General features: G+C 32.1%; 1 protein-coding gene across 1 annotated transcript in view; it reads right to left on the bottom strand.

Annotated features, from left to right (window-relative positions):
• The window catches only part of sorcs3a (sortilin related VPS10 domain containing receptor 3a), a 323,929-nt gene that overhangs the window by 17,463 nt on the left and 280,412 nt on the right, over positions 1-26,054 (bottom strand). Inside the window, 6 exon segments of the mRNA XM_051135232.1 lie at positions 4,233-4,345; positions 6,687-6,810; positions 7,115-7,248; positions 11,118-11,304; positions 18,967-19,138; positions 21,115-21,228. Of these exon segments, the coding sequence (XP_050991189.1) occupies positions 4,233-4,345; positions 6,687-6,810; positions 7,115-7,248; positions 11,118-11,304; positions 18,967-19,138; positions 21,115-21,228 (844 nt within the window).

Here is a 26,054-nt window from a genome sequence, read left to right on the forward strand (position 1 = left end):
TTTTTGCATACTTTTATTCAGCAAGTTGCATTAAATTGATCAAAAGTGACAATAAAGAAACTTCTAATGTTACATTTTTTCCCCCCAAATAAATTGTTTGTTTTAATTTTCTGTTCATTAAGGAATCCTGAAAAAAATGTATTGCAGTTTCCACAAAAAAATTAACTGTTTTTAAAAACTTATAAAGAAAACTTATATATAAAAAAACTTTTTTTTTTTTAAAGAAAGAAAGAAATGTATACTTTTATTCAGCAAGGAGCATTAAATTGGCAGTAAAGACTTTTCTAATATTACATTCTTTTTTTAAACCAAATCAATTTGGTTCTTTTACATTTTTTTTTTTTAATGCATCATGATGTCCTAAAAAAAAATTAAGTAGCACATAAGTTTTTTTTTTTTTTCTTTTTGCACTAAATCAGCATATTAGACTGATTTTTGAAGGATCACGTGACACTGAAAATTCAGCTTTGCCATCACGCTAATTTATTTTAAACCTTTTTTTTTTTTTTACATATATTATTGCATAACATTTCACAAATTTATGTATTTATGTACTTACACCAATTATGCTCCTTTTTACAAATAATGCAAGTCTCAGGTGTCCTCAGAATGTCTCTGTGAAGTTTCAGCTAAAAAATACACCACAGATCATTTATTATATCATTTTGAAAATGCCAATTTTGAGTGTAAGCAGAAACACAATGTTTTTGTGCATGTCTCTTTAAATGCAAATGAACTGCTGCTCCCCACGCCCTTTTCCAGATTAGGGCTGTGCCTTTACAGATCGTAGCTCGGATAATTATCATGTCTATTGTGCTGAACTCATGTGTTTTAAACCCGTATCAGTTTAATCTTCTGATATAGGGTTTTTTGAGCACACACATCTGAAGCACGCACACAGCAAGCGCTGTCACACAGCATGTAAGTACTAATACTAGTTTATGTTAAAAACACACATAAGTTACAAAAACAACAATCAGTTATGTCTATAAAGTTAAACAGCTGGGAAATAAATCTCATGTTTATATTAGATCTGTATATTAAGTGACAGCAGCGTAATATACAGTACCTATACTGCTGTCTAAGCTGTTAGATGTTAAATATGCTGTTAAATATGACCCGAACAATAAAATAAAAACAGACTGCTCTGGACTAAATAGCATCTATAGCTTTTATAAGAAGACATTTCTTACTTGAATGCTGCTTTTAAATGCTCTTGCGGGCCAATAAGAGCCTACTGCAGCAGTGTCAGTTAACAGTTGTGGCCGTGGCTTGTAAAGTGTGATGTCATATTTTACGCATTCTGTGATTGGCTTGCTCTAAGACACTACTTATTTATGGGAGCGGGAGGATTTTTATCATTATAGGGTGGTCGTGTACACACTGCCAATACACATTTATGTTCAAACAACACGTAAAAATTAATTTTGCATAAGTGCCCTTCAATGTAAATAACTGCAGCCTAGTCGAGCATAAAAAAACCTTTTAAAAGATTAAAATCTTATTGAACCCAAACTTCCGTGTAACAGTTCAAACAATTATAGCACATTTTATTTGGGCATAAACAGATTAGGTTACGTCTTAATTAAACACTGATTGGAATGAACCCTTTTTTGGCAACTTCAACTATCAATAACCATTTTATTTCACCTATGAACATTTCAAACCTGTCCTGCTCTATAATTAAGCCATTACATATGCATAGCCTCTATTGAAACCAATGAGATATAGTTCTACTTCGAAAGACATTTGATGTTGAGCTGCGACGATCCCAGGGTTGGACTGCCAGCTCAGATACATGTGTATGCGCAGTGAGACTGTGTAATGTCGATGTATCGACCAGCAGTGGCTTCAATCTCTCTGTCAGCTCTGAGCACAACTGAGAATCACTAGTGCCGTCGTCCACCACACACACACACACACACACACACACACAACTACAGGCCTACATCATCACCTAAACACATCCCTGGAAGACAATGAATTACTCCCACTGAGTGCAGTTTACTGGCTAGTGATTCACTGGGAATTATGCAAATTGATTAATGCTGCCCACAAAACCGCATTACTGTGACCTCGTGGGTCAGTTCTGAGAGCCTAGGGAGTACTAGATACACTTTTACTACTGCATCACTCCACCACTGAGATCCAGACATCTGAATTGGCTCTTCAAAATGTTCTCGTCTACACGTCGCTTCTGGAAATATGCCCCGTTATAACTGCTGCCATGATCATCTCTTTAAAATGAAGTTTAATTCACAGCCTGCTTTCTGCGGGGCAATGATATTGTGATGTTAATTGCACCAGGAAAATAGGCGCTGAGTTTTGATATCTATAATAAGCCTAATTTACATATAAAGGACGTGTGCTTGTGCCGAAATGGAAGACAATGACTTACTTTAAACAGCGCGCAGTGCTATTTCAGCGCATTTAACACCTGGTTAAATGGATTGTGGGTGGTTGGCAAATTAGATGCAGGATTTTGGGATGCAATGCGACAATAGTGGTGTAACTGGTTAGTGAATTCTCCCCTTTGTGTGATGAGGAGCTTGATCTCTCCTGAGAGACACAAGAAAACATTACAAAAATGCTTTTTCTTAAACACTATTTCATGTCTTGCATTTCAGCAAAAATATCAAAATATGCACCACCAATATTTTTTCTTGTTTTAAGCATACTTCATAAATCTATTTGTGAATGAAGTAAGAAAAATAAATGCAACAAAATTTGTCTTCTTGCTAGGCCGATTGCTTACTCTGATATAATGGAAGCTTTAATCTAAATAAGATAATAAAATAATAAAAATGTAAACAAAGAGACATTAAAAACAAAACAAAACAAAACATTGTTTTCTTTAAAATGTATTGTTTTGTTTTCAGCAAAAATATCTAAATATGTGCAACCTATTTATTTATTTGTTTATTTAGTTTTTTTTTTAAAGTTTTTCCATATTTTAAGCAAACAACAAAGCGAATACGAAAATATCAAAATCTATTTGCAAATAAAGTAAGAAAAATATATGCAATTAATTTTGACTTATTGAAAAATGTTTTCTCTGATATAATAGAAGCTTTAATCTAAATAAGCTAATAAAATAATTAATGTAATAGATCATTATTAAAAATTTTAAGAAAGAGACATTAAAAACAGAAAGAAAAAAACACATTTCTTAAAATTTCTTAAAAATTCTTACCTTGTTTTTCGGTGAAAATACCTAAATATGTGCCATTTATTTATTTATTTATTTATTTATTTATTTATTTATTTATTTATTTATGTTTATTCATGTTTTAAGCAAACAGCAATAAATGAAAATATCAAAATCAATTTGCAAATGAAGAAAGAAAAATATAAGCAATTAAAATTGTCTTGAAAATGGTTTTCTCTGATAAATTGGAAGCTTTAATCTAAATAAGACAATAAAATAATTAATTTAATATATATTTATTAAAAATTATAAAGAGACATTTAAAACAAAAAAAAAAATTGTTTTCTTAAAAAAATCTTGCCTTGTTTTTCTGTGAAAATATCTAAATATGTGCAGTTAATTAATTAATTGTTCATGTTTTAAGCAAACATCAAAGAAAATACGGTCAAAATCAATTTGCAAACGAAGTAAGAAAAATATATGCAATTAAATGTGAAAAATGTAATAAAAAATAATGTTATACATAAACTATACGTAATATGTAAACTAAAAATGTAAACAAACAAAGAGACATTAAAAAAACTGAAAAAATTGCTTTCTTTAAAATTCTTGAAATGGAAGCTTTAATCTAAATAAGATATAATTATTTAAAATGTAAGAAAATAAACAATTAAAAACTTTTTTTAGGTTTTACTTCTTTTCTTGATTTCCAGTAGTTTTTTTTTTTTTCTTGTTATAAGAAAACAGACAAAAATCAATTTGCCAGTGGGTAAGAAAATAAAATTAAAAATTAAAAATTTGTCTCGCTGCTAGACAGACTATTTTCTCTGATGTTTTTTTCAAATATATCAAATAATTTATTTATGTATTGCTAATAAATATGTCATGTCAGATTTATTTATTAATGTATTTATTTTTCAGCGAAAGAAAATATAGAATCAAAAAAAAAAAAAAGTGTAAGGGACAAGGACAAAGGATAGCATAAAGACGACAGGAGCTATTTGACCAGGATGTCTGAGAGCTACAGAGACGAGCCGGAAAAAGACAGCGAGTGACAAGACGGATAGAATAAATTCCCACTCACTTGGAGCACAGCCTTCTTAATTACTCGACCCACATCCTGTCTCCACTCCGGGATGTCGGGGTTGGCCTCGTCCAGATTAGGAGAGAAAGATAAAAGAAGCGATTTGAAGAATTCTGTCACAGAGGAAGAGAGAAGCAGAGACAGACCCTTAATTCTCTCTCTCCTAAGATGCCCAACACCTTCTATCTGCTGTGATTTGTTCCAGATGATTTAGTCGAGCTGTAGCAGAGTTATCATTACTGACAGGTATGGAAAGGTTAGTGCTGATCACAAAAATGATTACAGTCTATTTGGCAGTTGCCAGAAGGGAGTTTTTTGACTAGCTTGCAGTGTCAAGAGACAATTTCCTGTAATTCTGAACGCTCTAAATGCTGCGATAATACATTTAATCAGAGTTAGGGTTATTTATAGGTATATATACACAGTAGATTATTGTTATCATAGAGTAAAAAGTATTGAACTTGATAAATAGGTCTTTAAATATGTGTAGCATATATCATTCACAAAAATCATTCACAGTTTGTCATTACACATCCTTCAGATAAGAGTCTCATCGATAAAGCGCATATTATACTGTTGGATTGTCATTACGGGCACCTGAGACCCAGTGGACACATTTTTAAACATGTTTCACATGCTTATTCACTATTTTCAATAGCTGATCAAAGTCTTTCATAACAACAATGATAATAATAGTCATCCATTCATCACAGGAAATTTTTTTCTTTTCTTGAAATATTGTGCATATTTTCACCACATTGCAAATCAAGTACTGCGTGGAATATAATCATGTTGTCAAAATGATGGTGAGGAATGTGACATTTTTTACATTTTTATAATAAAATGGCTGAAGCTAATTTTAGAGATAGCTGGTTACGTATTATAAATACAAAAAAAATATTATACATTTTAAACACGCACTGAAAAATGCTGGTTTAAAAACAACCCAGCACTGGGTGAAATATGGACAAACCCAGCGGTTGGGTAAAATGTTTAACCCAACCTTCTGGGTAGTTTTATTTAACTTAACTATTATTTAAAAATTACTATATGGCTGGCTTAAAAATAAACCCAAAAAAAAAAAAAAAATCAGACACATAATTACTAGAGGCGTTAGCAATAATCAAAAGGTGAACATTTATCAAACTACCTAGAGGGTTGGGTTAAACATTTAACCTGGGTCAAAAAAAAAAACAATCGCAAGGTTTGTCTATATTTCACCCAGTGCTGGGTTGTTTTTAAACCAGCATTTTTTAAAGTGCAAAATTTATGACAAAATAAAAACTGAATTAAAATAATCCATACTAAAATTATTTTAAATTTCCTGTTGAAATTATATATTATATTATATTTTAACATGTTTATTTGTGCAGATGTGTTGCTAGTGGTGGAAATGATTCAAACACTCACTACTAAATGCCCATAATTAAAAAAAAAAAAGAATAATAATAATAATTATTATTATTATTATTTATTTATTTTAAATATTATTTAACAATTAATTTCCTTGGTTTTATTTGCATTTTTAAACTAATTTTTTGCACTGTTTTTTGATATGATTAGTGATGGAAGTAACACCACAACTGTAAGACAGTTGTAAGTAAAAAGTAAATAAGTAAATAAATAAATAAGTAAAAAAAAAAAAAAAAAAAAAAAAAGTAAATAAGTAAATAAATAAATATATAGAATTCTTTCAATATTTAACTATTTATATTATCAAAATGTAACAAGTTTTCTTTTTTATAATTAATTTTTATATTTTTAAAATTAAAAGTCTGGATCTTTTTATCTGGAATAAAAAAAAATAATAATAAGCAACAAAAGCATAGGAAAAATCTAAATGCATAAGTTGGTATCACTTTAACTATTACTTTAACTTTTAACTGCATTTAACAAGCACAACTTTTGATTTTATATTATGTATAGTTTATGGATTAGTAAATGCTGAAATTACCATTAACTGAGATTAATAAATGCTGTAAAAGTTAATAACTAATTAATAACTAATGTTTTTTAGACTATTTTTTTGCACTGTTTTTCGATATGATTGATGATGGAAGTAACACCACAACTGTAAGATATTGTAGAATATTATTGTAGAATAAAACAATAAAATGAAGGAAAAAAAAAGAAAAGAAACAAAGGCATAGTGGAAATTTTCTACAAAGTAGAAATCTAAATGCATATGCTGGTTACACTTTAACTAATACTTTAACTTTTAACTGCATTTAACAAGCACAACTTTTGATTTTATTAATGGATTAGTAAATGCTGAAATTACCATTAACTTAGTTCATGCCAACTAAAGTAGTTAGTTCATGTTAAATAATAAACTTTATTGTAAAGTGTTACCTGTAAGTTGAATAAACAATCGAGAAATACACAGTGAAGACAACATGAAATTGCTATCTGTCATTAACACTATGTTATATCTGTCTGAATATGAAAACTGACCTTGTATGGCGATGCTTCTGGTGTCCTGCAGTATAGAGTCTCCTGACGAGACCTGAACAGTGACGGTGATCATGCCCTCACTACTGAACGTGGTTGAAATACTGCTGTCCAACGTAATTATGGGCTGATGCCACAGATGTGGTGGATACGAAACAAAAAAAAAACAATCAAACAGAGAAACACATTTTTGTTATTTGCAAGCTCAGTGACTCTTTTAAAATATACGGCGGCAACAGCTATATTGATGTTTCAGGGCGAACAAGCATAAACTAAAGAACACATCTAAATACCACAAAAAAGACAAGAACAAGAACTACATTATTAACGGTTCATTGCTCCTCTTCTGTTTATCCTCTACCGTAAAATGTCTCGAAGGCCTTCGCCCAACAAAGCGAGGCAGAAAATCTGTAATTAGGAGCTGGTTGTACCTCCGTGTTGTTCCCCAGCCACCAGAAATAGGTGAGCGTTCTGAAATGAGAAGGCCAGACCACTGCCGTCAGGTTCACCTCCTTATTCTTAATGACCACATATGGAGCCAGCAGCTGAATATGCTCCACAGGGCCTGAAACACACACAAACACACACGCATAGTCAATACAAGACCAAAAAACAGGGCAAGGGCTTTGCAAAAATGAACTATTTTGCAAAATCAACTAGCCGCTGGGATGAATAACTAGTCGACTGTTTGGTCTTGTATAATTAGGCTGGTTTCGGCTTCTCGTGACCCCGACTGGATGCTGTTCAAACACAGCTAGACGGAAAGCAAGGGATATGAAACGCAGGAGTCTTGAGACCTGTTTTTAAAAGTTTGAGTATTTTTAACTTGGCACAGCATTTTAAAAACTCAACACTCGCAGTGGGACGCTCAAAAAAAAGCGCCAAGAAGTCAGTCAGCATGTGTATGGCTGTAGCGGATGGATTGATTTAAACAAGTAACTTTTCCAAGAGAGTTTTAATGGGCTAACAGACTAACACCTAAAGCAAAACATGCTAAATGAAGCATTAACACTAAAAATTTCAAAACAAAAAATTTTCCAAAAAAAAAAAATTAAAACTGCAAGCAGTGTTGAAAGGGCCCTCGCACCTGGGCTCACAGCCACCCGGTGACTGTAGGAAAACAGCGAATGGTGAGCAATATGCATTTAAAGTGCTAAATATAGGAGGAATATGTTAAAGTCATTTATATGTGCCAAAATTCCTGCTGCCAGCAGGTGGCACTATGATTATAACAGAATATTGGCCTTTAGATGTGTTCAGGCCAGAACTCTTATCGAATTAATGAAGTTTAGGGCAGCTTGGACATTTTATGGCTGAGTTATAACAACTTCCTTTTACATGGCGAAACATAGAAATTTGTCGGGCCGCCACAGACACGCCCTTTTAACAAAAGCTCTTTTGACGAAAGCTCTTCACAATTCAATATTGTAAAGGCCTTTAGAGTAGACTGACCAAATATAATGCTGGAGTCATTAAATCTCTATGATGAGTTCATTAGAGTATAAAACATGCTACTTCCTGTTGCAAGCAGGTGGCACTATCACTGCTACTTAACATGGGCATGTGTTCAGAAGAGGACTCTTATTAAACATGTGAATTTTGGTGCAGATCAGACATTGTATGCCTGAATTATAACTTCCGGTTTCATGGCGAAACATCAAAATTTGCCAGGCCGCCACGGACACGCCCTTCAACGAAAACTCAAGATCTTCACAATTTAACATCACAAAGGGCTTTAGATTACACTGACCAAACTTGGTGTTGATCTGTTTAAATCTCTAAGAGGAGTTCGTTTAAATACAACACCTGAAAATTGCAAAAATGGCACAAAACTTGCTGATGACTTCCTGTTGGGTTTCAGACTTCGTACCGAGGGACTTTTTTGTAGGTATTGGTGTGCTACATATGTCTACCGAATTTCACACATGTATGTGAAACATAGTTTGAGGGGCACTTTGTTGACATTTTATAGGTGGCGCTATCGAGCCATTTTGCCACACCTACTTCTGAAACCCATATCAGATGTAAATTTTCACTACTTCTGGTGTGTCTGCAAAATATGTGAGTTTTCGAGTATGTTTAGGTCCTAAAAAATGCAATTCATTTTGTAGAGGAAGAACAATCTGAGCAATTCCAGTAGGGTCCTCGCACCACCGGTCCTCTGGCCGTAAATATACTGTAGATAAACTATTTGGACAACTAATCGACCACTGTAATTCACATATACTAAGTCTGCACAAATACATGAATAAACGGCCAAATGAACACAAAACATTAAAATTTCTGTCATCATTTATTCACTCATCTGAGATGAGTGAACCGCACTGTGCAATTTAAATAGTCCAACCAGTGTTTATTTTATTAAATAATTCTGCTTTGGTTTTTAATACACACCAGGAAATAAAATTTGGACCTAATTGCTCTCATCTGATCACGAGTGCCCACCCCCTGTTTGTTTGTGAAAAGTGGAGCTAAAAGCAGTAATTAAGCACCGCAGTCTACTACACCTGTGGAGTTGAAGGACACATGCAGATTTCGACAAAGCAACTATGAAAGTCACCTACCAAACGTATTGTGCACAGTTTGTGTTTATTTGAAGTTTGCAAACCACTGTCCAGCCACTTTATTGTCTGTGTGGCTACCAATTTGCCTGTATACATTTGAAGAGAATTTAGTTAACAAAGACAACAGTCTCTTAGTATTTATTGTATAATTTGTGTTCTTTTGCCAGCTAAACAGCGTAGGATACTGATTCGCAAGTAAGTGAAATAGCATCTTTTATTGCATTTTCAATTAGAAGAATTAGAAAATTTAAACTTGTTTTAATCAGTGTTACTCTTGGTTTTATTTTTCTTCAAATGTTAAAACTTACTTTCAACTAACATATTATAAATCAGTTTGTTTTCATATACTGTTTGTTTTTTTTCTGTTTCTTAAGCATACCATTGTGAATAAAAAAGTGTAAAAGAAGGAATATGATGAGATATTTGGAAAATGATGAGAGGTTTGGTCACTTCTCTTAAACATGCCTAGACAGATCCTTACCCTTTTGGCAAACACACACGCATAGCAAGCAATTCCAGCTGCAGTGTTGAACCCACTCCCCAATGAGAGTCTATGCATTGTCCTGTTGTCACGAGTCGTCTCTGCGATGCGCTTGCGTATTCTGTGTAATCTGGGTCAATACAGTTAGGGTATGTTGAAAAACTCCCGTCACGTTTTCTTCTTCAACATTAAAATCGTCTTACATTGCTGTTTTACCTTTTTTTTGTAAAGGGCGTTTGATCTTCTTTGCATGTTCACTTTGTAAACACTGGGTTGATACTTCTGGAGCGATGTAGGGCGATTTTAAAGTTGGGGAAGAAAATGAGATACATACCCTAAGTATATTGAAAGTATTGAACCGGAAAAAAAAAATCATGCAGACGAGCGTTTGAGGTTAAAAAGTATATAAACTGACAAAAATGGCCAATCGTTTTGCTAGATAAGACTCTTCTTTTTTTCGGCTGGGATCGTTTAGAGCCATTTGAAGCTGCATTTAAAGTGCATTTTGGATGTACTGACACTTGGGGGCACCATTGAAGTCCACTATATGGAGATAATTCCTGAAGAAACACAATTTCTGGGATGACAAGCGGGTGAGTAAATTACCTGAATTTAGCAGCAGGTGCCAGATTAACACCACTTTTTTTTAAACATCTCATTTAAGTTATTCATACTGTGCTTCAGAATTAAATTAATTGATGAAATATGCTTAAAAATGGTCCTTCTACTTATTTATTTGAGTGCTAGTTCATGACATACAAGTTTGTAATGTAAATGGCATAATTATTGTAAATAGAAATTACATTAAATCATATTTTAGTTTACTATAAATGCTTTTTTATATCAGTATATGCGGCAGTACGCTTTAATTACTTCTAAAGACAACATAAGTAATTATGAAATTACATATATAGAAATATCCATGTCGGTCTTAAGTAGGTTAAAAAAAGCAATATAAAGTTTAGCTCACTGCATTCAATATATATCTATAATACATTTTCATTTAACTGCAACTGACATTTGGATGAAATGAATAAAACCAAAAAAGTGTCTAAAAACATTACATTTACTTCACACTTTAGTATATTCTTCTAAAGCATATTATTTATGTACTAATCTTTTTCTTGTGTAGGTGTGTTAAAGTGTACTACTTTTTCATATAGGGTATATCTACCGCCATTTAGTGAAGTTAAAGCTTGAACGCAGTGACTTCGCCAATGAGGTAAGAAAAATAAACCTAATTCAAGATATATTCTCTGACATCTCATAAAATAACTCTTGGAGAATGTAATACAGTATAATGCTTTTGAATTGGCATCCCAAAGTCATGCAGACTAAAAATAAACATTGAAGCAGGTGCTCATTTGTGCGTGTATGTACGAAACCTACACGTCACATGCAGGTAGAGGGATGACGTGTCGAACCCGAGGCTGTTCTCCGCCAACGCTGTGACTCTGAAGATGCCCGCACTGCGGTACACGTGCCTGATGCCCTCTTGCGTCCAGCTCAGATTGGAGTAGGACACGGCCGTACCGTCTCCAAAGTCCAGCTGAATGTTTGTCCTCAGAGAGTCGCCCTAAAAACAGCACACAGAGCCAAGTCTGATTATTACAGTAACTCTTTAGCACACTTTCCTTAATCACTGTGTCTGGCAGCTGCGACCGAAAACAGCTGCGGGTAACGTCACCATTCTGCTTACACAGACACCATCCCATCTGTTTTCAGACACAAAGCATTGTTCTCAGCCCCTGAGTTCATTCCTGCCTTATATATGAAATGAGGTGTGTGAAATCTGACACAGGAGCTGCTTATTTACAGAGAAAACTCTGCATCAAATGAATTATCTCATAGCATGTCTTTCAACTTCCTGTGGGAACAAGTCATATTACTTTTGATATGTAATATATATTTTATACTCTATTGTGTTGGTTTGGCTTACTCAGATATCCTGATGGGTCAATTGCAATCCACCGCAATCATAATTGCTGTTTATGAGATACGATATTGCACAGGGAATATAACTGTATATATGACTCATATGGCTCTGAGTGATTCTGCTGTATAGTATTCTCTCATTATTGTAACCTAAAAGACCCTCATAATCTTTTTTTTTTTTTTTTTCTTTTTTTCAGTTGAATATGTGGGTGGTAATAACAGTCATAGCCATATATAGCCATATATAGACTTTTAACTACTGGGATAAATCGTACAATATAATTTACTTATATAATTTATTTATACAATATTAGCATATTATACTTTAAACATAAGACAGACATACAGTTAAAAACACAAGACATCAAAAAACAAAAAGTTAAAATACAAAAAAGTTAATTACAATTATATTAAAATAAAGGTTATATAAAATAAAAATATGTAAAATTGAATAATATTTTTAAAGTGTATCATCAGGCATCAGCTAAGTACAAAAAAGAAGAAAAAACACCTCACATTGTTATAATTATAAAAAAAAATATTTATGTGCATTATTACTATTATTTAAAATAAGTTTTTTTTTTACAATCCAACACAGAAATCAAAAAAGAAATATTAAGCACTTAATATTATTAATAAGAACAAAAACATAATCATCCCCAACAAAATAATAATAATAATAATAATATAAATATATTTTTAAAACTATTAATAATATTATTTTAAATTGAAGAAATATTATGCATTTAATAACAACAGCAACAAAAACATCATAAACAACAACAAAATAATAATAATAACTTTTATTATTATTGATATTATTATTACTATAAATATTTTTTAACTATTAATACTATTATTTGATTTATAAAAACTACAAACCAAAACAGAAACAAATCCATAAAAAAATTAAGCATTTGATATAACAACAACAACAACAACAACAATAATAATAATAATAATAATAATAATAATTATTATTATTATTATTATTATTATTATAAATAATATTTGAAAACGATTATTACTATTATTTGAATAATAATAACAATAATTCATTCTTACTAACTGAATTATAAAAAATATGCAATCCAATACAGAAACAAACCAACAAAATGTATTCGATAATAATAATAATTATTATTATTAAAATTATATTTAATATTGATATTAAGTATTTATTAATAATGATAATAATAATAATAATAATAATAATAATAATAATAATAATAATAATAATAATAATAATAATAATAATTAATTATTACTACACTGTAAAAAACAATTTGTTGTGTCAACTTAAAATAATTTGTAACCTGGCTGCCTTAAAATTTCAGTCAACTCAAAAAAAAAAAAAAATCAACTTGAAATGTTAAATTATGCTAAGTGACAACTTAGATTTTTGACTTGAATCAATTTAAAATTTTAAGGCAGCTGGGTTACTTACCCATCTGTGAAGTTTAGCAAACACAAATATCTAAGTTGTTACTTAGTACAACTTAACATTTCAAGTTGACTAAACTTATTTTAGTTGACTGAACTTAAAATTTTAAGGCAGCAGGGTAACAAATTATTTTGAGCTGACTCAACAAATTGTGTTTTTTATTTTTTACAGTGTACTTGAATTATTAAAAAATACAGTCCAATACAGAAACAAGACAACAAAGATGATTTAATAATAATAATAATAATAATAATAATAATTTTATGTTACACAAAAACAGTCAAATTTACTAATATTTGGAGATTCACCACTAAAAACACATAATTTCACCCCTTGAATCACTATTTATGACAGAAAATATGGAAATCATATTCCAATTGTACATGAACGAAAGACCCGATGGCAATCCACAGAAATCTGGGCTTATAAGTCTTGCATATCTTCTAACACTTGAAGCACCTCTGGTGCAACGCCTAAAGCATCTGCCCCAAAACTAACCATTAGCACTAGTTATGAATATAAAACTGCTAAACCAGCCAGTTAAAAACATCAAAAACAGAGAAAAGAAAGAAGAGGATCAGGAAGCTGAGATGAAGTTGAGTCCATGCTTTGAACCATCCCTTTTATCCACTGTTCTTCAGGCTCTACATCTGGTTATGGGTGCAAGTGAAGGAACGTATAACGCACATGTATGTGTATGTGTGTGCGAAATTCCTAAATATGTGCTTACGCTTCCCCAAATCCCCCTCCTTCCTCTTTTTCTGCCGTTAGCACATTGTAGCCTAATGCTATTGGGATATTAATTTGTAACACTGCATTAGCAGCACATGATGGGGTGGGAGGGGGGTGTTTATGCCCTGCATAATGACAAATCCAAAGCTGCTTGGTTTATTCCTGTCTGTTTGCTTTTAGGCACTGCTGACTGTGAAAAGCGGCCCGCCTCTGTGCGTTTCTGTGCAAGCGTGTGCACCGGGTTGCTTTTAAGATATTTCATGCCACTTTGTGCAGAAAATCACAACTACACTGTGGGAGGAGAAAGGAAAAGATGACTGACAGAAGGAACAGTTTGTATAATGATGGTAAGGACACAATTTGTGCTGAGCTCATGAGCTTTAGACAAAGTCCTTTTTCAGGGAAGTCAGTTCACGCAAGTTAGCTGCCATCTTGGAAATGCCTCCCAGCATTTCCATAGAACTGCTTCACTGCAAAAATGAATTAATCAATTAATCAATCAATTAATTAGCATTTTTATCTAGTTGTCCAGTCAAAATACAAAAAACACATAATTAATACAATGTAAATGTGTTTAAGAAGCAAAATAGTGTTTTAGTAAAACAAAAGTTTGAGGTCAGTGGGATTTTATTTTTCTGAAAAGAAATTTAGTAGGACACATTAAATAAAAAAAAAAAAAATAAATAAGAATAAAGACATTTATATTAGAAAGAATTTCAAATATATTTCGATGACCTGTAAGGCACAGATTTTATGATGAAATGCATTACATGAAACACATTATTATTATTATAAATGCATTACATGAAATGCATATTATTTTAAATTATTTTTGTTACAATCAGAAAAATGCAAATAAATTATTATTTATCATCATGTTTTTTTTTAAATAATAATAATAATAATAATAATAATAATAATAATAATAATAATAATTATTATTATTATTATTATTATTATTATTATTATTATTATTTATTTTTTTATTAGTTGTTTCTGTATTGGATTGTATAATTTTTTGTATAATTCAAATAATAGACAAAATAAAATATTATAACACTAATAATAATAAATGTTATTTGCGTTTTCTGATTGTAACAACAGCAATAATAATTAAAATAATAATTATATTAATATTAATTACTATTATTATTTATAATGTTTTTAATTTAATTTATTATTTATTAAAATGTTATTTATGATCTTATTATTATTAAATACTTTAAATAAATATGTAATACTTAATATTACTTCAAACATTATTATTTTATTATTATTTATTATTATTATTATTAGAAAAATGCTAATAAAATGTAGTATTATTATTATATTAAATATTTGATATTAATATGTTATACGTATTACTTAAAATATTATTGCTATTGTTGTTGTTGCTGTTCAACATTATCAGAAAAATGCTAAAGAATGTATTATTATTATTATTATTATTATTATCAGATAAAAAAGGTTTTCTTAATTTCTATATTTTCTTTTTCTTACTCCAATGGCTTTTTTTAAAAGATGAAATTTATACTTAAAATAATACACTGGAGTAAAAAGAAATACAACTACTACTACTACTATTAAATTTAGCTAATCAGTTAATCTGCTTTCTCTACTTCTGTCGTTCTAACCTGAAAACCTTCAGCTGCTCTCTCTGTTTAAAGAAAAAAAAAGTCTTGTGTTGCACCTTAAAGGCATTAAATATTAAGGTCCATTTGATTTGCCTAAGAAACAGCCCCGGCTCTGACCCTCATGAATATAAATAGGTGGAATTCTTAGCCCATCTCGCTATCTGTTTCTCTCTCTCTCTCTTTCTCTCTCTCTTTACTAGCTCTCACTCTCTTAATGAAAAGAATAAGCCCTCATTTCCTCATCTCATCATACTGTAATGTGACAACTCTGCTGTGGTGAGACGCCTAGGGAGAAACACTTTACCTGGAATGAGCGTTCGAGCATGTGTGTGTGTGTGAGAGAAAGAAACCAAGAGAGAATATGTGTGACCATGTGTGCATTGCACCTCAATGAAAAGCTATTCCCCAGCAGGCTTGTAAAATGTATCCGGCTTGCACCATACCATCTGTACAGAGTGAAGCCTTTTCATCTGCCAGAGCTCCAGCACAGCTCGGAGCAGAGGACACCAAATTATGGAAAGTTTCTAGAATGTCAGAATGACCTATGTGGGTGTAAACGGTCACATATAGAGCTCAATGATAGTTTCACTTAGCCAGGTGGGTCTGGAAGTCAGGTCCACCAACAACAGCCCACTTAGACAGGGGAAAAAAAGTCTGACCATCATGTAAAGTAACCGTTCGTTTTTCTTTTTGTGACTGTGTTAATATGAAAGAGCCTAAAACCATAATAACAAACCAGCACAGCAAAAATGTAATTATAGCACAACTTTGTCAGACAATAATTGGCAGAAAAAAAGAAGAAAAGAAATTATCCAGTTGTTATCTTAAAGGAATAGTTCACCCAAAAATGAAAATGTACTCACCTTCACGCCATACAGTATGTAAATGAGTTTGTTTCTTTATCAGAACATATTGGAGAAATTTAGCATTATATCACTTGCCCACCAATGGACCCTCTGTAGTGAATGGGTGCCGTCAGAATAAGTGTCCAAACAGATGATAAAAACATCACAATAATCCACAAGTAATCCACAAGTAATCCACATGATCTTCTGAAGAGAAAAGTTGTGTTTCTAAGAAACAAATCCAGCATTTTTAACTTTAAACCATTGTTAAAAAGTTGAGAAATATGCACAGACCAAGCACCGTTTACAAGTGAAAACAGTCCAAAACAGCTCTAAACAAATATTTGGGTGGATTTTGATGTGAGGGACAATAGGAGATAGACTTATTTCACTGGGGGAAGCGTTATTAAGAAATATGGACTGGTATTTTGGCCAGAAGTGAAGTTTTAAAGTTAAAATGCCTTAATGATGGACTACTTTCTTATAAACATGCAACTTTTCACTTTACAAGACATTAACTGATGGACTGGCGTTGTGTGGATTACTTGTTGATTATTGTGATGTTTTTATCAGCTGTTTGGACTCTCATTCTGACGGCACCCATTCACTACAGAGGATCCATTGGCGAGCAACTGATATAATGCTAAATTTATCCAAATCTGTTCTGATGAAAAAACAAATTCAACTACATCTTAGATGTTCTGGGGGTGAATAAAATTTCAGCACATCTTCATTTTTGGATGAACTATTCCTTTAAGGTGCATTTTCTGACCTGAAACTTAAAATAACTTTTGATAGCATATGCTAATGTAGTCTGCTTGATTCAGTCATATTAATTAATATTTCTGATTTTACTGAAATAGTTTAGAAGTTACTACACAACATACAAATTATTATTTTTTTAGGGTACTAAACAAAACACTTCACACTGTACAGAAATATGTGTAGACTTCATTATAAAAAAAAACTAGTTTTATCTTACAACTTAAAACCAAAAATACCTAGTCAGTCTAAATCAGTGCTTCTCAAATGTTGGTTTGCAACCTAAAATGGGCTGCAGATCTGTTTTGAGGGTTGTGGATAGCAGATGTGGAAAACAATGCTAAATGCAAATGACAAAATGCATCTAAAAATATGAACAAGGCACTACAGGCCAGAACAAGTTGTTTTTTATGCACTGGTCAGTTTTGAGATTTTGGGCTATTTGGCTTTTCATAACATGTTGTTCTAGTCTAGTGGAAAAAACATCCAAATTACACTTTCAAGTGTTTTTTTTTTTTTTTTTGCACTTTACCTGCTTGCAGATACAATACACATCTTTAAAGGACTTTCTTTCCTCATTTTTTTTTTCTTTTCACTCCGAGCAAGGACTCTCTTCTTCTTGCTCTTGCTTTTACAGATGGGGTTTGTTCATGTATCACTTGCTCCTGCCATTTGCCTTTTTTTTTTTTTACCCTACATTATCTTTATGAACCAAAGTACATAGACGAAGAATTAACCACGCATGACCTTTCCAATGTGATTATGTAATGCGTGAAGATGCACATGCACATCGCAGAGCTAGTGCAAGACAAGCATTTGTATATACAATTTAATTTTTTTTAGAAAATTACCAATCGTTTTGCTAGATCAGACCCTTATTTCTTGGCTGGAATCGTGTAGAGCCCTTTAAAGCTGCATTGACACTGCAATTTGGACCTTCAACCCGCTGCTCCCCATTGAAGTCCACTACATGGAGAAAAATCCTGTTATGTTTTCCTCAAAAACCTTAGTTTTTCTCGAATGAAGACAAGGACATCAACATTTTGGATGACACGGGGTTGAGTAAATTATCAGGAATTTTTTCAGGAAGTAAACTTCTTTAAGCAATAAAAAGATTTATCCAGCATCCTCTCTTTAATACCTTTTCCTCTACTGTGTCGACAAAATGAAACAAGGGTTTTGTGAACCTGGTTATACCCAATGTTAAGATTTTCATTATGGAGATGAATGCAAATTAGTACATATTTAATTAGATAATGCATCATTTGCATTACAAAAACTGGGAAAACAAAAATGTTTGCATTTCTTAATGCAATCAGTCAACTGGGGAAGAACGGTGATTAGTATTTATATCTATTATGTATTATTATCTATTAGTACCCATTCACCTTTGGGTGTCATGTCTTAAAATGGAGAAAACGCCTCTCGTATCTTTCGTTGTTAATGCCAAAGTCTGTGTGTCTAATTATAATGCTATTGGTTGATATTAGTATGTGTATATTTAATAGTGCAATTCTGAACACTGATGGGCCTACAAGAAATGGGAATATTAAAAACTATAAAACAGTCTCATTTTAACAACATTTAAAATCTAATCCTGAAGCAAAACGAGTTGAGAACCACTTCCTTAGCTAATAGAAATAATAATTTAATCTGCCACATGGACATCTTTATATCTGGTCATTGACAATCTGCTTGCATGGAGTTAGTGCATCAATTGAATAATTATTACTGCATAATTTAGGTCTTGACTCAATACCAGGCCCATAATTATAGCTTCTGGCCATGCCGCATTTTAAAGATCAGATCAATGAATCTGATCACTTGACTATGATTTTCCATTAGTGGTGTTCATCGGATTCAAATGACCCTTGTGATGATCTCACCTCCTCTAGTCGCACCAGGAAGGTCACATTGCTGCCCATGTTGGCTGTGAGTTTGTCGTCACGGGTTGTCAGGAATAAACCTTGCGGGGGGCGGTTCGGACACTGCTGTTTCCTGGCCGTGTACATCTCCTTCACTCCTTTCGTGCAGTTATTCGCCACCACTTTGCGATACCTGAAACACAAAGAAATCAAAAGTTTAGTTTGAAATGTCTTTCTTTTGAAAAAAATGATTTGCTGGTTTGATATTATCCAACTTGATGCCATTCACATTGTGATTTTAGTGTGTGAATACTTATGGGTCACTGTATTTATCCATTTCAATACAACAAGCCTGATAGATCCATTCTGAGCAGCTCTGGTTTTTTGTTGCAGGATGAATTGGTTCTGGCCACAATTTATGTGACACAATCTCTGAAAATGATAATCGCGTTCTTTCTCTGTCGTTTCCCTTGTCTGTAATTTCGCACGCTTGCTCTGAATGGATATGCTTTCTGACTGATGTTGGTTTTAAATTAGGTTTAAATGAAGTCTTTCCATTACACAGCGTTATCTGTCCAGCTAGGTCTCTTTGTATGGATTGTCTGTCTAGAAAGTTGTCGTAAAGACGGACGCCACAATCTCCGGAAAGTTTAAAACCTGCTCACGTCAATATGGCTTGTGCCTGTTCATCAGCACAGTACGTTTAAATCATGGCTCGCTTAATTAAAAATAACCACTTTCCTAAAACAAGATTGGTTTAGTGCTAGTCTGATTGAAACTGCGTTACAAAAAATGCTCTACACTTTATCCCAGTGATCACAGGAAAAAAATACAATTATTGGGATGTGAATATACTGAAAGTTAGCTATTAGCTATTTTTTTATAATTTTATTTTTTATATATATATATATATATTTTTTTTTTTTTTTTTATTTAAAAATACGTATGAAATATACAGAACAATATGATTTTTTTTTATTCAGTTTATATTAATACATTGTTTATTAATAAAATAATACAAATAAAAACAAACAAATAAATATTAATAAACTAAAATCACAAAATGAATAGCAAAACTAAACCCCTAAAAAAATTCAAAAAAATAACAAAAAATAAACTCATCAATGCCAAGGCAACAATTATTGATTATTGAAAATTATTGATACATACCAATTATAAAACTTCTTGTATATAATTTGTAAAATAATATGTCAAATATTAAATATTAAATATTAAATATGTTAAATATTATATATAATATTATAAAAATAGCTTTTTTTTAAACTGAAACTGATGATGCCAAGGCAACATTTCCCCTTAACTGTTTTCTTATTTATTTTTATTACTTAAAAATATATTTAGAAAAATATGTTTCTCTATTTTACTTTTCTATAATATTTAGTCAGTTTATATTTCTAAACTGTTGTTATTTTATTCATATTTGGAATTTTTATTATTTTTATTAATAAACACTATTATTGATACACACAACATATAAAACTTATTGTATATAATTTTTTAAAATAATATGTAAAATATGAAATATGTTAAATATTATATATAATATTATAAAAATAGCTTTTTTAAAAACTGAAACTAAAGACATTAAAAAATGAACTGAAACAAATAATAAATAAAACAAAATAAAAATAAAATAAAATAAAATAAAATAAAATAAAATAAAATAAAATAAAATAAAATAAAATATAAAATAAAATAATGTTAAATACAATAAAATAGAACAAACTGTCATCAATGCCAAGGCAACATTTCCCATTAGCTGTTTTCTTATTTATTTTTATTACTTAAAAATATATTAAATATTTAGAAAAATATGAAATAAATTAAAATGTTTCTCTATTTTACTTTATTATATATACTATTATAAAAATAACTTGTTTTAAACTGAAACTAAATACAATAAAAAAATTAACTGGAAAATAAAATAAAATAAAATAAAATAAAATAAAATAAAATAAAATAAAATAAAATAAAATAAAATAAAATAAAATAAAATAAAATAATGGCAATAACTAAATTACTAATTACTAGTAAAATTGTTTGGAGGTCAGATTTAGCCATCAGTGACCAAATGTTCCTACAAGGAGAGTAAAACCCCAACATGATAACGTAAGAAGTATTTGAATACTGTATATACATGATGCTTACCCTGTGCTGTTGAGGTAGTTTTGTCCTTGGCTGCAGCTTCGAGACAACGTGGAAGGGTTAAACCAAAATGCTGGCAGACAATTTCCATCCCCTCTTCTCTCAAACCCATAATCACTACAAAACAAACAAACAACAACAACAAAAAAATCTTACATACATTAACATTTCTAAATTTTGTCTCATTTGAGATATCAGTCCATCCTTTAAAACATAAATTCTCTCCAGGTATGTTTGACTAGTTTCACACAAGGTCATCGCAAGTTCAGATCAGCTTTGTGACATTTCCCGATACCGTTCCCTGATGCCTATCTTGTAAAACATTCTCCTAACTACCTGTACATCTTTTCATTCACGCACAGCGGCACATCTTGTATTCAAGCATGTCCCTCTTTAATGCCCTTGAGACAATTGCAGCCATTGAGATGTATTAATTCTGGGATGACAAATGTCTTTTCTGCTCGGAGAGCTGCAGGCATCAACGTATGTCCTTAACGTCTTTCAATTCTCTCTTCTCCCAGAAACCCTGGAACCTGCTGAACGAAGTGAATGTCTGTTCATATATCACCGGTGACTTTGATTTATCAATTAATTACTGATCTACAACAAAACCCGGCAGACCACATGGTCCCTTTTGGCATCACGCATTTGGGTTTTTAATTATGAGCAGTTCCAATCCGGCACTCAGATAAGAGTCGAGCTTTAAAAGATAATTTGTGTGTTAGCACAAGATTATTTCCATACAAATGTAGTGTTGTTTTAGGTACATATGAGTGATTCTTTAATTAGTAACACTTTGATTACCATTTTTTTTTTTTTTTCAGATTCACTGAGTTGAAGAAAGCCAAACCAGTGTCTTACCTCTGGAAGACAATCCAAAAGAGTGCATGTCATAAGGTATGGCTAGGTATCTTCCATGTAAAAATGCTATAGAATATTATGCTTATGAAAAATTAAACCTAAAGGGTCTAAATAAAATGCAAACAAAAAAGGGCCCAAGATTGATCCCTGAGGTACACCGTAAGTTAATGGTACCATAGAGGAAGAAAACTTTCCAGCTTTCACCAAAAACATTCAGAAAGATTAAGATTTAAACCTGTTCAGCAAAGTTCAATGAATTCCTACACACTAACTTAATTGTTTAAGCAAAATAGCATGCTCAATTGTGTCAAACTTTTAAATTTATTTTAATATGATCTACAAATACATGTGTCTTGCCCTAATTTTCAAAACTAAAATGCACGTCCTTCAAAAAAAGAGCTTATAAAGTTGATTTTGGTATAATGTGTGATGGTGTGGATATCTGATATTGTGTGATAGCAATGATGTAAAATGATCATGACATTTCTTACTTTTTTGGGAGAAAAGTTAGATTTGCTAATACAAGTTATCATTCCTTTGATCTTACATAAGTAGGAAGAAATAGTGTTTCTGAATTACAATTTGCAAATACTGACTGGTTTAGTAATGACACCTAATAAATCTACTCTCAGATCATGATGTAAAAATCTAGAAAATGAAAGGATCATCTGATCTTTTAACTATAACTTCTAGCAAAGATGTGGTTTTGTGTCACTCTCAATTACATCATAATCAAATTGAAACTGTTCTGTAAAACGCTTGGTGTAGTGCAGGATCTGTCAAGGGCAGCAGTATAGAAGACAATCCTTTGTTATAAAAAGACACGTTATAGCATTCTTCAATTTTATTAATATTAGTATTTTTTTAATAAAACTATGAGAAGCTATAAATTACATATAAATATAACATTTAAACTATTTAAAAAATCATTAAAGACATAAAAAATGCTAATGTATCTATTATAATGTATCATAAAAACATGAAATATAAAATATAAATAAAACATTTTTAATCCACTCAAATCTTTTAATTAAAAGTTCATTTATATGAAAAAAATCACCCTATATTAGTATTTGAACACTACCGTAATTTGTATTTAAACACTGCCTTTAACCTTGATTTTTTAAAAATCATTTTAACATATTTTTTGTTTACCTTCCTATATATACACTGACCAGAATTATAAATGCAACACTTTTGTTTTTGCCCCCGTTTTTCATGAGCTGACCTCAAAGATCTAAGACTTTTTCTATGTACACAAAAGGCCTATTTCTCTCAAATATTGTTCACAAATCTGTCTAAATCTGTGTTAGTGAGCACTTCTCCTTTGCTGAGATAATCCATCCACCCCACAGGTGTGGCATATCAAGATGCTGATTAGACAGCATGATTATTGCACAGGTGTGCCTTAGGCTGGCCACAGTAAAAGGCCACTCTAAAATGTGCAGTTTTAGTGTATGGGGGGGGGGGGTTATCTGGTGTGACCACCATTTGCCTCACGCAGTGCAACACATCTCTTTCACATAGAGTTGATCAGGTTGTTGATTGTGGCCTGTGGAATGTTGGTCCACTCCTCTTCAATGGCTGTGTGAAGTTGCTGGATATTGGCAGGAACTGGAACATGCTGTCGTATACGCCGATCCAGAGCGTCCCAAACATGCTCAGTGGGTGACATGTCCGGTGAGTATGCTGGCCATGCAAGAACTGGGATATTTTCAGCTTCCAGGAACTGTGTACAGATCCTTGCAACATAGGGCCGTGCATTATCATGCTGCAACATGAGGTGATGGTCGTGGATGAATGGCACAACTATGGGCCTCAGAATCTCATCACAGTATCTCTGTACATTCAAAATACCATCAATAAAATGCACGTGTTCATTGTCCATAACATACACCTGCCCATACCATAACACCACCGCCACCATGGGCCACTCGATCCACAATGTTGACATCAGCAAACCGCTCACCCACACAACGCCATACACGCTGTCTGCCACCTGCCCTGTACAGTGAAAACCGGGATTCATCCGTGAAGAGAACACCTCTCCAAAGTGCCAGACGTCATCGAATGTGAGCATTTGCCCACTCAAGTCGATTACGACGATGAACTGCAGTCAGGTCGAGACCCCGATGAGGACGACGAGCATGCAGATGGGCTTCCCTGAGATGGTATCTGATAGTTTGTGCAGAAATTCTTTGGTTATGCAAACCGATTGTTACAGCAGCTGTCTGGGTGGCCGGTCTCAGACGATCTTGGAGGTGAAGATGCTGGATGTGGAGGTCCTGGGCTGGTGTGGTTACACGTGGTCTTCGGTTGTGAGGCCGGTTGGATGTACTGCCAAATTCTCTGAAACGCCTTTGGAGATGGCTTATGGTAGAGAAATGATTCATATCAATACTGTGTGCCTTTTACCCCAAGCTTTTGAGCCTTTTACCCCGTGGGTAAAAGGCCCTTCTTGCCACCCCACACCTATATGAAATTTTTAAACAAAATAAACTAAGTGTATGATTTATTTTCACACAAATTGTGTTGCTCCATAAATGTTCAATACAAAGGTATGCAATCATACACTTTGGGTGCAGTAAAAAGCACATATATACACACACACACACATATATATATATATATATATATATATATATATATATATATATATATATATATATATATATACATACATATATATAGTTTAGACGTTTAAAAAGTCTCTTAACTTTTATCTACACATTGTACATACTGCTATTATTATTATTGTTAAAGTGAAGAATTTTTAATTAAAGTTATCCTTGTAGCAAATGCATTACAAATTTACAAATGTTATTTCATTCTTCTGTCAGTATCACATATCTTATATACAAGATGTTAGAAGATGTTTTTGATTTTCATTTACACCACAACCTAAACCAATAAAAATTATTAGATGAGCTCTCTTTATCAGAGCTAAGAGAAAGAGACAACGTATTATATTCCACAGAATAATTACTTTGCATATCATGTCACAAGTTGCTTTTTGCCCCTTCAAAACAAATTAAAAGTTCAGTGAATCACAGCCAATTCAGCAAAAGTTGTTTTGTTTTTCAAGCATTTTCCTATCTTAAAACTGCAGGATGAAATGTGTAATGGTGGGCCGAACTGATCCAGACAATGAATATATGAAAACAAAATATCACAGAAGCTAATGCACTTAATTAAACTGCTAAAGTTTTTTTCTGTTCAGAAATGAGGCCCACTGGAAAAAAAAAACAAACAAACAAAAAAAAAAAAAAAACAGTTTGGCTGTATCTGGTTAATTTAAGATAAAAAGAGAACTGGTTGAAATTTGCAAATGAATTATGCAATACATGCAAATTAAATCTGTTTAGTAGTTTGTCATGTCTGTATCATCTAAACTATTACAAGTAGAAATCACACAAAAATACAAAACAAAATAACGCAATAACACTGTGAATTATGGTTGTTTCATTTGTTTACACTGAGAAAAGAAAATCACTTCTGTTCTGGCAGAACTAATCCTAAGTTTATTCAAACTCTAATCAAGGGGTTAATCTTGTGCCTGTGCCATGTATTGTAGGTTTGAGTCTAGTATACCCTAATCGATAATTTCTTCTCTTTTCTCGACTGCCTGCTAAAGATAAAACAGCAAAAATAACATCATGTTTCTTTCTTTTTAAGTTGACATATAATAATTTCTCCGGAGAAAAGGAAATAAATGTTTCTGCTGAACTACATGCTGCAGCTCTGGCTTTTATACAAACGAAAATGTAACTATAGGATGGAAGCTGAATTATAGATGTAGTAGAGTCATCAAGAGAAAATTGCTGTGTTGGCAGAGGTAATGCTGTAAACATATAAACAGTCTGGCAGAAATATGTTACATGCAAAATTCAAAGGATCATCATATGATCAGTATAATCAATACAGTCAAGTTAAGATGTCGTCCCATCAATTTTCAGCCATGTTTACTTGATGAATGAATGAACTTCGAATAATGAATTCAATTCACAAGCTACTTTTCTGCTCAGATCCATAATGATTGTGTAACCTAGTATTTGCGGTTACACTAAAATATGCACAAAATT

Source organism: Labeo rohita, chromosome 1, assembly GCF_022985175.1.
Source record: "Labeo rohita strain BAU-BD-2019 chromosome 1, IGBB_LRoh.1.0, whole genome shotgun sequence".
In the NCBI taxonomy this organism is placed as follows: domain Eukaryota; kingdom Metazoa; phylum Chordata; class Actinopteri; order Cypriniformes; family Cyprinidae; genus Labeo; species Labeo rohita.